Source organism: Ranitomeya variabilis, chromosome 6 (assembly GCF_051348905.1).
Source record: "Ranitomeya variabilis isolate aRanVar5 chromosome 6, aRanVar5.hap1, whole genome shotgun sequence".
Lineage (NCBI taxonomy): Eukaryota > Metazoa > Chordata > Amphibia > Anura > Dendrobatidae > Ranitomeya > Ranitomeya variabilis.
The window spans coordinates 283,503,852-283,517,185 of NC_135237.1; the positions used below are offsets into that span (position 1 = coordinate 283,503,852).

Here is a 13,334-nt window from a genome sequence, read left to right on the forward strand (position 1 = left end):
TGCTCGGACCTGACACCCAAGATGGTGCACCACCACAATAAGAAAAAGTGGGTTGGTCATCGTGGGCCAGTTGAATGGCCACAAAGATCTCCCGATCTGACTCCCTTAGACTTTTATCTTTGGGATCATCTGAAGGCAATTGCTGTAAAGATATGAGATTGCAGCATCTGAAACAACAGATACTGGAAGCCTGTGCTAGCATTTATTCTGCGGTGTTGCTATCAGTGTGTCAAGAGTGGGAGACGAGGGTTGCATTGACAATCCAACACAATGGGCAGAACCTTGAACACATTTTATAAGTGGTCATAAACTTGTAAATAACTCATGAAAGAATAAACTTACATTAAAACCAAGCACACCATTGTTTTTCTTGTGATATTCTCAATAAGTCTGATGTGTCACATGACCCTCTTCCCATTGAAAATAAAGTTGAATCCAAAATGGCCAACTTCAAAATGGCCACCATGGTCACTATCCATCTTGAAAAGTTTTCCCTGTCCCATATACTAATGTGCCACAAACAGGAAGTTGATATCACCAACCATTCCATTTTATTTAGGTGTATCCATATAAATGTCCCACCCTGTATTATCATGACCAAAATGTCTCTATAAATTGATCATTTAACTAATTTTATTTTTCCTTTGATATTACAGATGGGAGGAATGGAATCAGTGATAACAGGACTCATTGATGAATTCAAGTTCCTACGCAGACATCGAGAGCTTTTTACACTTTTCATTGTTTTCTGTACCTTCTTCATATCCCTCTCCTGTGTGACCAATGTACGTTGTTTCATATCAGGAGATCCTTAGCTAGTAAATACTTCAGTCACTAAAATCCTACAAAATACTAAGATCCTTCCTGTCCAAATTATATTGCAATGTTATAGGTCACTTAAGTGTATGACAACTATTTTGTACTACTTCGTGGGATCTTAAAGACATTTTCTTATCTTATTAAATGGGTAAAATTGCAAAGTGTTTGTAAAAACAGTCAACTTTGCTTAATATTAAACAAGCAACTTTATTAAAAATCCTACTCGTTGTGTACAATGAAGTATTTTAAATTCTGTAGCAATAGCTAGTTGCCAATGATGGAGGTCACTTCAGAAGCTTTTAGCTGTTGCTTGCAAAGTTGGAGAGCAGGTAGTTCAGGCAAACTCTCAATCTTCAGTAGTGCATATATCCATGGCAAGCAGGAATTCAGGAGTCAGAGGGGTGGTGCACTTCTTATGATAAGACCTTGAGAACACCCTTGTAATGTTCCAGCTTTCCTGCTGTTGAAAACATCTTCCTGGCAAAAATTGTTAAGCAAAAATTCTATTAGTTAAGTCTGTGAGTAAACAGTAAACCTAATGGACTCCCATTTTAGGGGTACTCATCTATTAATGAATAGAAAGAGAAATGGTAGATGATGAAGTTTTCGTAACAAAAATCAGTAAACAGCCATTCATTACCGGAAAACATGTTTCTGGAGTATTATATTTTATTGGATAAGTCAAATCTGGCAATGTTTACTTTGGAGAATACAATTAGACCTATCCTAATAAAATGTAATAATATCTGGTTACTAAAACAATGATACAAGGTTAGAATCCAGAAACAACAGAAACCAAGTTGATGTAATATGCCTGGTATTGTGGTATTTATTTTTTTAACTGTCCATGTACAGAAATAGTATTGTTTATAAAAGAGAGAAATGGAAACAAAATCGTTATTTTCTAATCCTGAACAAATGGTTTGTATTTTTTGCTAGAAGGAATCTACAATCAGAAAGAGACCTATTGTCTAAATTTGTATGTTAAGTGTTTATATATATATATATATATATATATATATATATATATATATATATACATACAGTATATATATATATATATATATATATTTGGCAATTTTTTATACATATTCAGCATTAAAATTAGAAAAGCAGAAATATTGCAATTTTTACAGTGGCAACTGGGCTAACTCCAACCTCCTGCTGTTACAGGAAACAATATATGTACATAGCCATAATATGCAAGATCAAATCCTATCTTTCGCATTGAATAATCTAGTGAGCATATGCAAAGCTCATTGTGAAGGCAGTGGCAACAGGATCAGATGTGATTGCTATTGTGATTGGTAGATTGCATTTTATCAGTTGCTTATAGAGGTATTACCTATCATTGTAATCCTGTCTCTGATAATATGGAGCCTTGTGGAAAACTCTTCTAGAAAGGAAGTATAAGTCCAGTGATTGGTGTGAAAATTGCTGATTACTAATTATGTTTTTTTAATATATAAAAGAATACACGTTGTAAAAAAATACATGTAACAAGAAAGCCTGATTTAAATTAGGTTATTTTGTAATAAAAGTTTATATTTAACCCCTTTCTGACATTAGACGTACTATCCCGTCGAGGTGGGGTGGGCCCGTATGACCACCGACGGGATAGTACGTCATAGGCAATCGGCCGCGCTCATGGAGGGAGTGCGGCCGATCGCGGCCGGGTGTCAGATGACTATCGCCGCTGACATCTGACACTATGTGCCAGGAGCGGTCACGGACCGCCCCCGGCACATTAACTCCTGGCACACTGCGATCAAACATGATCGCAGTGTTCCGGCGGTATAGGGAAGCATCGCGCTGGGAGGGGGCCCCTTGCGTGCTTCCCTGAGACCCCCGGAGCAACGCGATGTGATCGCGTTACTCCGAGGGTCTCTTACCTCCTCCTCCCTGCAACAGGCCCACATCCAAAATGGCCGCAGCATCCGGGTCCTGTAGGGAGGTGGCTTCACAGCGCCTGCTCAGAGCAGGCGCCTGTAAGCCTGGAGCTGTGCACGTCAGATCACTGATCTGACACAGTGCACAGCAAAGTGTCAGATCAGTGATCTTACACTATAACATGATGCCAACCCCCTTGGGGCAATGTTATAGTGTAAAAAAAAAATATTCACATGTGTAAAAAAAATAAAAAAAAATTCCCCCCCAAAAAAATATTGTTCCTATAAATACATTTCTTTATCTAAATAAAAAAAATAATAAAAGTACACATATTTAGCATCGCCACGTCCGTAACGACTCGACCTATAAAACTGTCCCACTAGTTAACCCCTTCAGTGAACACCGTAAAAAAAGAGGCAAAAAAACGCTTTATTATTATACCGCCAAACAAAAAGTGGAATAACACGCGATCAAAAAGACGGATATAAATAACCATGTTACCACTGAAAACGTCATCTTATCCCACAAAAAACGAGCCACCATACAGCGTCATCAAAGAAAAAATAAAAAAGTTATAGTCCTCAGAATAAAGCGATGCAAAAATAATTATTTTTTCTATAAAATAGTTTTTATCGTATAAAAGCGCCAAAACATAAAAAAATATAAATGAGGTATCGCTGTAATCGTACTGACCCAAAGAATAAAACTGCTTTATCCATTTTACCAAACGCGGAACGGTATAAACGCCTCCCCCAAAAGAAATTCATGAATAGCTGGTTTTGGTCACTCTGCCTCACAAAAATCGGAATAAAAAGCGATCAAAAAATGTCACGTGCCCAAAAATGTTACCAATAAAAACAGCAACTCGTCCCACAAAAAACAAGACCTCACATGACTCTGTGGACCAAAATATGGAAAAATTATAGCTCTCAAAATGTGGTAAAAAATATTTTTTGCAATAAAAAGTGTCTTTCAGTGTGACGGCTGCCAATCATAAAAATCTGCTAAAAACCCGCTATAAAAGTAAATCAAACCCCCCTTCATCACCCCCTTAGTTAGCGAAAAATTAAAAAATTAAAAAAAAGTATTTCCATTTTCCCATTAGGGTTAGGGTTATGGTTAGGGCTAGGGCTCGGGTTGGGGCTAGGGTTAGGGCTAGGTGTTGTGAATTTGGATTCTGGGCTCCCCCGGTGGCTACTGGTGGAATTGAACTGTGTCTTCATCTTCTCTGTTCACCTGTTCCCATCAAGATGTGGGAGTCGCTATATAACCTTGCTGCTCTGTTAGTTGCTTGCCGGTCACCAATGTTATCAGAAGCCTCTCTGTGCTTGTTCCTGCTCCTAGACAACTACTAGATAAGTTGGACTTTTGTCCATGTTTGTTTTTGCATTTTTGTTCCAGTTCACAGCTGTAGTTTCGTTACTGTGTCTGGAAAGCTCTTGTGAACAGGAATTGCCACTCTGGTGTTATGAGTTAATGCCAGAGTTTTAAAGTAATTTCTGGATGGTGTTTTTGATAGGGTTTTCAGCTGACCATGAAAGTGTCCTTTCTGTCTTCTGCTATGTAGTAAGTGGACCTCAAATTTGCTAAACCTATTTTCATACTACGTTTGTTATTTCATCTCAACTCACCGCCAATACATGTGGGGGGCCTCTGTCTCCTTTCGGGGTATTTCTCTAGAGGTGAGCTAGGACTAATATTTTCCTCTGCTAGCTTTATTTAGTCCTCCGGCTGGTGCTGGGCATCTAGAATCAACGTAGGCATGCTACCCGGCCACTGCTAGTTGTGCGTTAGGTTTAGTTCATGGTCAGCTCAGTTCCCATCTTCCAAGAGCTAGTTCCTATATATGCTTATGCTATGTTCTCTTGCCATTGAGATCATGACAGTTTGACCGGCCCTCAAAGTGTTAATTGTTTGGGCTGAAGCAGGAGAAAAAGAAGTGTTGAAGGGAAATTTTTTTTTTTTTTTTTTTCCCCTCAGAGTTTTGCTGCCTAGCCCTTAATTGCTGTCTAGCTGCTTCTTACCTCCTCTTAACCCTTGAATGGCTCTGTGTCCACCTGTTTGTAATGGATCTTCAGAGTGTAACTGCAGGTTTGAATAATCTCGCCACGAAGGTACAAAATTTGCAAGATTTTGTTTGTCATGCACCTGTATCTGAGCCGAGAATTCCTTTGCCGGAATTTTTCTCGGGGAATAGATCTGGGTTTCAGAATTTTCGAAATAATTGCAAATTATTTTTGTCCTTGAAATTTCGCTCTGCCGGAGACCCTGCACAGCAGGTCAGGATTGTGATTTCCTTGCTCCGGGGCGACCCTCAAGACTGGGCTTTTTCATTGACACCAGGGGATCCTGCGTTGCTCAATGTGGATGCGTTTTTTCTGGCCTTGGGGTTGCTTTATGACGAACCTCATTTGGAGCTTCAGGCAGAAAAAACTTTGATGTCCCTATCTCAGGGGCAAGATGAAGCGGAAATTTACTGCCAAAGATTCCGTAAATGGTCTGTGCTTACTCAGTGGAATGAGTGCGCCCTGGCGGCGACTTTCAGAGAGGGTCTCTCTGATGCCATTAAGGATGTTATGGTGGGGTTCCCTGTGCCTGCGGGTCTGAATGAGTCCATGACAATGGCTATTCAGATCGATAGGCGTTTGCGGGAGCGCAAACCAGTGCACCATCTGGCGGTGGCCACTGAGAAGTCGCCAGAGAGTATGCAGTGTGATAGAATTCTGTCCCGAAGCGAGCGGCAGAATTTTAGACGGAAAAATGGGTTGTGTTTCTATTGTGGTGATTCTACTCATGTTATATCAGCATGCTCTAAGCGCACTAAAAAGCTTGATAAATCTGTTTCCATTTGCACCTTACCGTCTAAGTTTATTCTATCTGTGACCCTGATTTGCTCTTTGTCATCTATTACCACGGACGCCTATGTCGACTCTGGCGCCGCTTTGAGTCTTATGGATTGGTCCTTCGCCAAACGCTGTGGGTATGATTTAGAGCCTTTGGAGACTTCTATTCCTCTGAAGGGGATTGACTCCACCCCATTGGCTAATAATAAACCACAATACTGGACACAAGTAACTATGCGTATTAATCCGGATCACCAGGAGATTATTCGCTTTCTGGTGTTGTATAATCTACATGATGATTTGGTGCTAGGATTGCCTTGGCTGCAATCTCACAACCCAGTCCTCGACTGGAGAGCTATGTCTGTGTTGAGCTGGGGATGTAAGGGGACTCATGGGGATGTACCTGTGGTTTCCATTTCATCATCTATTCCCTCTGAAATTCCTGAGTTCCTGTCTGACTATTATGACGTCTTTGAAGAATCCAAGCTTAGTTCGTTACCTCCGCACCGAGAGTGCGATTGTGCCATAGATTTAATTCCGGGTAGTAAATACCCAAAGGGTCGTTTATTTAATTTGTCTGTGCCTGAACATGCTGCTATGCGAGAATATATAAAGGAGTCCTTGGAAAAGGGACATATTCGTCCATCGTCATCTCCCTTAGGAGCCGGTTTTTTCTTTGTGTCAAAAAAAGACGGCTCTTTGAGACCATGTATTGATTATCGGCTTTTGAATAAGATCACTGTTAAATATCAATACCCATTGCCGTTGCTGACTGATTTGTTTGCTCGCATAAAGGGGGCCAAGTGGTTCTCTAAGATTGACCTTCGTGGGGCGTATAATTTGGTGCGAATCAGGCAGGGGGATGAGTGGAAAACCGCATTTAATACGCCCGAGGGCCACTTTGAGTATTTAGTGATGCCTTTTGGTCTTTCAAATGCTCCGTCAGTTTTCCAGTCCTTTATGCATGATATTTTTCGCGATTATTTGGATAAATTTATGATTGTGTATCTGGATGATATTCTGATTTTTTCGGATGACTGGGACTCTCATGTCCAGCAAGTCAGGAGGGTTTTTCAGGTTTTGCGGTCTAATTCTTTGTGTGTGAAGGGTTCTAAGTGTGTTTTTGGGGTACAGAGGATTTCCTTTTTGGGATATATTTTTTCCCCCTCTTCCATTGAAATGGATCCTGTCAAGGTTCAAGCCATTTGTGATTGGACGCAGCCCTCTTCTCTTAAGAGTCTTCAGAAATTTTTGGGCTTTGCTAACTTTTATCGTCGATTTATTGCTGGTTTTTCGGATATTGCTAAGCCATTGACCGATTTGACTAAGAAGGGTGCTGATGTTGCTGATTGGTCCCCTGATGCTGTGGAGGCCTTTCGGGAGCTTAAGCGCCGTTTTTCCTCTGCCCCTGTGTTGCGTCAGCCTGATGTTGCTCTACCTTTTCAGGTTGAGGTCGACGCTTCTGAGATCGGAGCTGGGGCAGTGTTGTCGCAGAAAAGTTCTGACTGCTCCGTGATGAGGCCTTGTGCCTTCTTTTCCCGTAAATTTTCGCCCGCTGAGCGGAATTATGATGTTGGGAATCGGGAGCTTTTGGCCATGAAGTGGGCTTTTGAGGAGTGGCGCCATTGGCTTGAGGGGGCCAGACATCAGGTGGTGGTATTGACTGACCACAAAAATTTGATTTATCTTGAGACCGCCAGGCGCCTGAATCCTAGACAGGCGCGCTGGTCATTATTTTTCTCTCGGTTTAATTTTGTGGTGTCATACCTACCGGGTTCTAAGAATCTTAAGGCGGATGCCCTTTCTAGGAGTTTTGAGCCTGACTCGCCTGGTAACTCTGAGCCCACAGGTATCCTTAAGGATGGAGTGGTATTGTCAGCCGTTTCTCCAGACCTGCGGCGGGCCTTGCAGGAGTTTCAGGCGGATAGACCTGATCGTTGCCCACCTGATAAACTGTTTGTTCCTGATGATTGGACCAGTAGAGTCATCTCTGAGGTTCATTCTTCTGCGTTGGCAGGTCATCCTGGCATTTTTGGTACCAGGGATTTGGTGGCAAGGTCCTTCTGGTGGCCTTCCCTGTCACGAGATGTGCGAGGCTTTGTGCAGTCTTGTGACGTTTGTGCTCGGGCCAAGCCTTGTTGTTCTCAGGCTAGTGGATTATTGTTGCCCTTGCCTATTCCTAAGAGGCCTTGGACGCACATCTCGATGGATTTTATTTCAGATCTGCCTGTTTCTCAGAAGATGTCTGTCATCTGGGTGGTGTGTGACCGTTTTTCTAAGATGGTCCATTTGGTTCCTCTGCCCAAGTTGCCTTCTTCTTCCGAGTTGGTTCCTCTGTTTTTTCAAAATGTTGTTCGTTTGCATGGTATTCCTGAGAATATCGTTTCTGACAGAGGGACCCAATTCGTGTCTAGATTTTGGCGGGCATTCTGTGCTAGGATGGGCATAGATTTATCTTTTTCGTCCGCTTTCCATCCTCAGACTAATGGCCAGACCGAGCGGATTAATCAGACCCTGGAGACATATCTGAGGTGTTTTGTGTCTGCTGACCAGGATGATTGGGTTGCTTTTTTGCCATTGGCGGAGTTCGCTCTCAATAATCGGGCCAGCTCTGCCACTTTGGTGTCCCCGTTTTTCTGTAATTCGGGGTTTCATCCTCGATTTTCCTCTGGTCAGGTGGAATCTTCGGATTGTCCTGGAGTGGATGCTGTGGTGGAGAGATTGCATCAGATCTGGGGGCAGGTGGTGGACAATTTGAGGTTGTCCCAGGAGAAGACTCAGCTTTTTGCCAACCGCCACCGTCGTGTTGGTCCTCGGCTTTGTGTTGGGGATTTGGTGTGGTTGTCTTCTCGTTTTGTCCCTATGAGGGTCTCTTCTCCTAAGTTTAAGCCTCGGTTCATCGGCCCGTATAAGATATTGGAGATTCTTAACCCTGTTTCCTTCCGTTTGGACCTCCCTGCATCCTTTTCTATTCATAACGTTTTTCATCGGTCATTATTGCGCAGGTATGAGGTACCTGTTGTGCCTTCCGTTGAGCCTCCTGCTCCGGTGTTGGTTGAGGGTGAGTTGGAGTACGTTGTGGAGAAAATCTTAGACTCTCGTGTTTCCAGACGGAGACTCCAGTATCTGGTCAAGTGGAAGGGATACGGCCAGGAGGATAATTCTTGGGTGAATGCATCTGATGTTCATGCCTCTGATCTGGTTCGTGCCTTTCATAGGGCCCATCCTGATCGCCCTGGTGGTTCTGGTGAGGGTTCGGTGCCCCCTCCTTGAGGGGGGGGTACTGTTGTGAATTTGGATTCTGGGCTCCCCCGGTGGCTACTGGTGGAATTGAACTGTGTCTTCATCTTCTCTGTTCACCTGTTCCCATCAAGATGTGGGAGTCGCTATATAACCTTGCTGCTCTGTTAGTTGCTTGCCGGTCACCAATGTTATCAGAAGCCTCTCTGTGCTTGTTCCTGCTCCTAGACAACTACTAGATAAGTTGGACTTTTGTCCATGTTTGTTTTTGCATTTTTGTTCCAGTTCACAGCTGTAGTTTCGTTACTGTGTCTGGAAAGCTCTTGTGAACAGGAATTGCCACTCTGGTGTTATGAGTTAATGCCAGAGTTTTAAAGTAATTTCTGGATGGTGTTTTTGATAGGGTTTTCAGCTGACCATGAAAGTGTCCTTTCTGTCTTCTGCTATGTAGTAAGTGGACCTCAAATTTGCTAAACCTATTTTCATACTACGTTTGTTATTTCATCTCAACTCACCGCCAATACATGTGGGGGGCCTCTGTCTCCTTTCGGGGTATTTCTCTAGAGGTGAGCTAGGACTAATATTTTCCTCTGCTAGCTTTATTTAGTCCTCCGGCTGGTGCTGGGCATCTAGAATCAACGTAGGCATGCTACCCGGCCACTGCTAGTTGTGCGTTAGGTTTAGTTCATGGTCAGCTCAGTTCCCATCTTCCAAGAGCTAGTTCCTATATATGCTTATGCTATGTTCTCTTGCCATTGAGATCATGACAGCTAGGGTTAAGGCTACAGTTAGGGTTGGGGCTAAAGTTAGGGTTAGGGTTGGGGCTAAAGTTAGGGTTTGGATTACATTTACAGTTGGGAATAAGGTTGGGGTTATGGTTAGGGGTGTGTCAGGGTTAGGGGTGTGGTTAGGGTTACCATTGGGATTAGGGTTAGGTGTTGTGAAATTGGATTCTGGGCTCCCCCGGTGGCCACTTGTGGAATTGTACTTGTGTGCATCATCCCCTCTGTTCACCTGCTCCTATCAGGATGTGGGAGTCGCTATATAACCTTGCTCCTCTGTCAGTTTCATGCCGGTCAACAATGTAATCAGAAGCCTTTCTGTGCATGTTCCTGCTACTAGACTAATCCCAGCTAAGTTGGACTTTTGTCCTTGTGTGTTTTTGCATTTTGTTCCTGTTCACAGCTGCTGTTTCGTTACTGTGTCTGGAAAGCTCTTGTGAGCGGAAATTGCCACTCTGGTGTTATGAGTTAATGCTAGAGTCTTAAAGTAATTTCTGGATGGTGTTTTGATAGGGTTTTCTGCTGACCATGAAAGTGCCCTTTCTGTCTTCTTGCTATCTAGTAAGCGGACCTCGATTTTTGCTAAACCTATTTTCATACTACGTTTGTCATTTCATCTAAAATCACCGCCAATATATGTGGGGGCCTCTGTCTGCCTTTTGGAAAAATTTCTCTAGAGGTGAGCCAGGACTGTCTTTTCCTCTGCTAGGATTAGGTAGTTCTCCGGCTGGCGCTGGGCATCTAGGGATAAAAAAACGTAGGCATGCTACCCGGCCACTTCTAGTTGTGCGGCAGGTTTAGTTCATGGTCAGTATAGTTTCCATCTTCCAAGAGCTAGTTCTCATATATGCTGGGCTATGTTCTCTCGCCATTGAGAATCATGACAGTTTGACCGGCCCAAAAAAAAGGGTTAAATTACTGGCTGAGAAAGGAGAGAAAAAAGAAGTCTGCTACAATTTTTTTTTTTTTTTTTTTCCCTCTAGTTCTGAGTGTGCTCTTAATTGAATCACTTGCTAGTCTGCCTATACTGCAGCCTTCCTCTCTTTCTCTCCTTCTTATCCTTGAATGGCTCTGTGTTCACCTGTTTCAAATGGATCTTCAGAGTGTAGCTACAGGTTTGAATAATCTCGCCACAAAGGTACAAAATTTGCAAGATTTTGTTGTTCATGCACCTATGTCTGAGCCTAGAATTCCTTTGCCTGAATTCTTCTCGGGGAATAGATCTCACTTTCAAAATTTTAAAAATAATTGCAAATTGTTTTTGTCCCTGAAGTCTCGCTCTGCCGGAGACCCTGCACAGCAGGTCAGGATTGTAATTTCCTTGCTCCGGGGCGACCCTCAAGACTGGGCTTTTGCATTGGCACCAGGGGATCCTGCGTTGCTCAATGTGGATGCGTTTTTTCTGGCCTTGGGGTTGCTTTATGAGGAACCTCATTTAGAGCTTCAGGCGGAAAAGGCCTTGATGTCCTTGTCTCAGGGGCAAGATGAAGCTGAAATATACTGCCAAAAATTCCGCAAATGGTCTGTGCTTACTCAGTGGAATGAGTGCGCCCTGGCGGCGATTTTCAGAGAAGGTCTCTCTGATGCCATTAAGGATGTTATGGTGGGGTTCCCTGTGCCTGCGAGTCTGAATGAGTCCATGACGATGGCTATTCAGATCGATAGGCGTCTGCGGGAGCGCAAACCTGTGCACCATTTGGCGGAGTCTACTGAGAAAACGCCAGAAAATATGCAATGTGATAGAATTCTGTCCAGAAGCGAGCGGCAGAATTTTAGACGAAAAAATGGGTTGTGCTTCTATTGTGGTGATTCAACTCATGTTATATCAGCATGCTTTAAGCGTACTAAGAAGCCTGACAAGTCTGTTTCAATTAGCACTTTACAGTCTAAGTTTATTCTATCTGTGACCCTGATTTGTTCTTTGTCATCTATTACCGCGGACGCCTATGTCGACTCTGGCGCTGCTTTGAGTCTTATGGATTGGTCCTTTGCCAAACGCTGTGGGTATGATTTGGAGCCATTGGAGGCTCCGATACCTCTGAAAGGGATTGACTCCACCCCATTGGCTAGTAATAAACCACAATACTGGACACAAGTGACTATGCGTGTTAATCCGGATCACCAGGAGGTTATTCGCTTTCTGGTGCTGTATAATCTACATGATGTTTTGGTGCTGGGATTGCCATGGCTGCAATCTCATAACCCAGTCCTCGACTGGAGAGCTATGTCTGTGTTAAGCTGGGGATGTAAAGGAACTCATGGGGACGTACCTTTGGTTTCCATTTCATCATCTATTCCATCTGAGATTCCTGAATTCTTGTCTGACTTTCGTGACGTTTTTGAAGAACCCAAGGTTGGTTCACTACCTCCGCACCGGGAGTGCGATTGTGCCATAGACTTGATCCCGGGTAGTAAATACCCTAAGGGTCGTTTATTTAATCTGTCTGTGCCTGAACACGCGGCTATGCGAGAATATATAAAGGAGTCCTTGGAAAAGGGACATATTCGTCCTTCGTCATCTCCCTTAGGAGCCGGTTTTTTCTTTGTGTCTAAGAAAGACGGCTCTTTGAGGCCGTGTATTGATTATCGACTTTTGAATAAAATCACGGTTAAATATCAATATCCGTTACCACTGCTTACTGATTTGTTTGCTCGTATAAAGGGGGCCAAGTGGTTCTCTAAGATTGATCTCCGTGGGGCGTATAATTTGGTGCGAATCAAGCAGGGGGATGAGTGGAAAACCGCATTTAATACGCCCGAGGGCCATTTTGAGTATTTGGTGATGCCTTTTGGTCTTTCAAATGCCCCTTCAGTCTTCCAGTCCTTTATGCATGACATTTTCCGCGATTATTTGGACAAATTTATGATTGTGTATCTGGATGATATTCTGATTTTTTCGGATGACTGGGACTCTCATGTCCAGCAGGTCAGGAGGGTTTTTCAGGTTTTGCGGTCTAATTCCTTGTGTGTGAAGGGTTCTAAGTGTGTTTTGGGGGTTCAAAAGATTTCCTTCTTGGGATACATTTTTTCCCTCTCTTCCATCGAGATGGATCCTGTCAAGGTTCAGGCTATTGGTGATTGGACGCAACCCTCTTCTCTTAAGAGTCTTCAGAAATTTTTGGGCTTTGCTAACTTTTATCGTCGATTTATTGCTGGTTTTTCTGATGTTGTAAAACCATTGACTGATTTGACTAAGAAGGGTGCTGATGTTGCTGATTGGTCCCCTGATGCTGTGGAGGCCTTTCGGGAGCTCAAGCGCCGCTTTTCTTCCGCCCCAGTGTTGCGTCAGCCTGATGTTGCTCTTCCTTTTCAGGTTGAGGTCGACGCTTCTGAAATCGGAGCTGGGGCGGTGTTGTCGCAGAGAAGTTCCGACTGCTCCGTGATGAGACCTTGTGCTTTTTTTTCCCGTAAATTTTCGCCCGCCGAGCGGAATTATGATATTGGGAATCGGGAGCTTTTGGCCATGAAGTGGGCTTTTGAGGAGTGGCGTCACTGGCTTGAGGGGGCCAGACATCAGGTGGTGGTATTGACTGACCACAAAAATTTAATTTACCTTGAGTCTGCCAGGCGCCTGAATCCTAGACAGGCGCGCTGGTCGTTGTTTTTCTCTCGGTTTAATTTTGTGGTGTCTTACCTACCGGGTTCTAAGAATGTTAAGGCGGATGCCCTTTCTAGGAGTTTTGAGCCTGACTCCCCTGGTAATTCTGAGCCCACAGGTATCCTTAAAGATGGAGTGATATTGTCTGCCGTTTCTCCAGAC

General features: G+C 43.5%; 1 protein-coding gene across 1 annotated transcript in view; it reads left to right on the forward strand.

Moving 5' to 3' along the window:
- SLC6A3 (solute carrier family 6 member 3) overlaps positions 1–13,334 on the forward strand; it is a 194,727-nt gene that overhangs the window by 143,841 nt on the left and 37,552 nt on the right. The window contains exon 10 of the mRNA XM_077269697.1: positions 657–785. Coding sequence (XP_077125812.1) covers positions 657–785 — 129 coding nt within the window. The remainder of the gene's footprint in view (positions 1–656; positions 786–13,334) is intronic.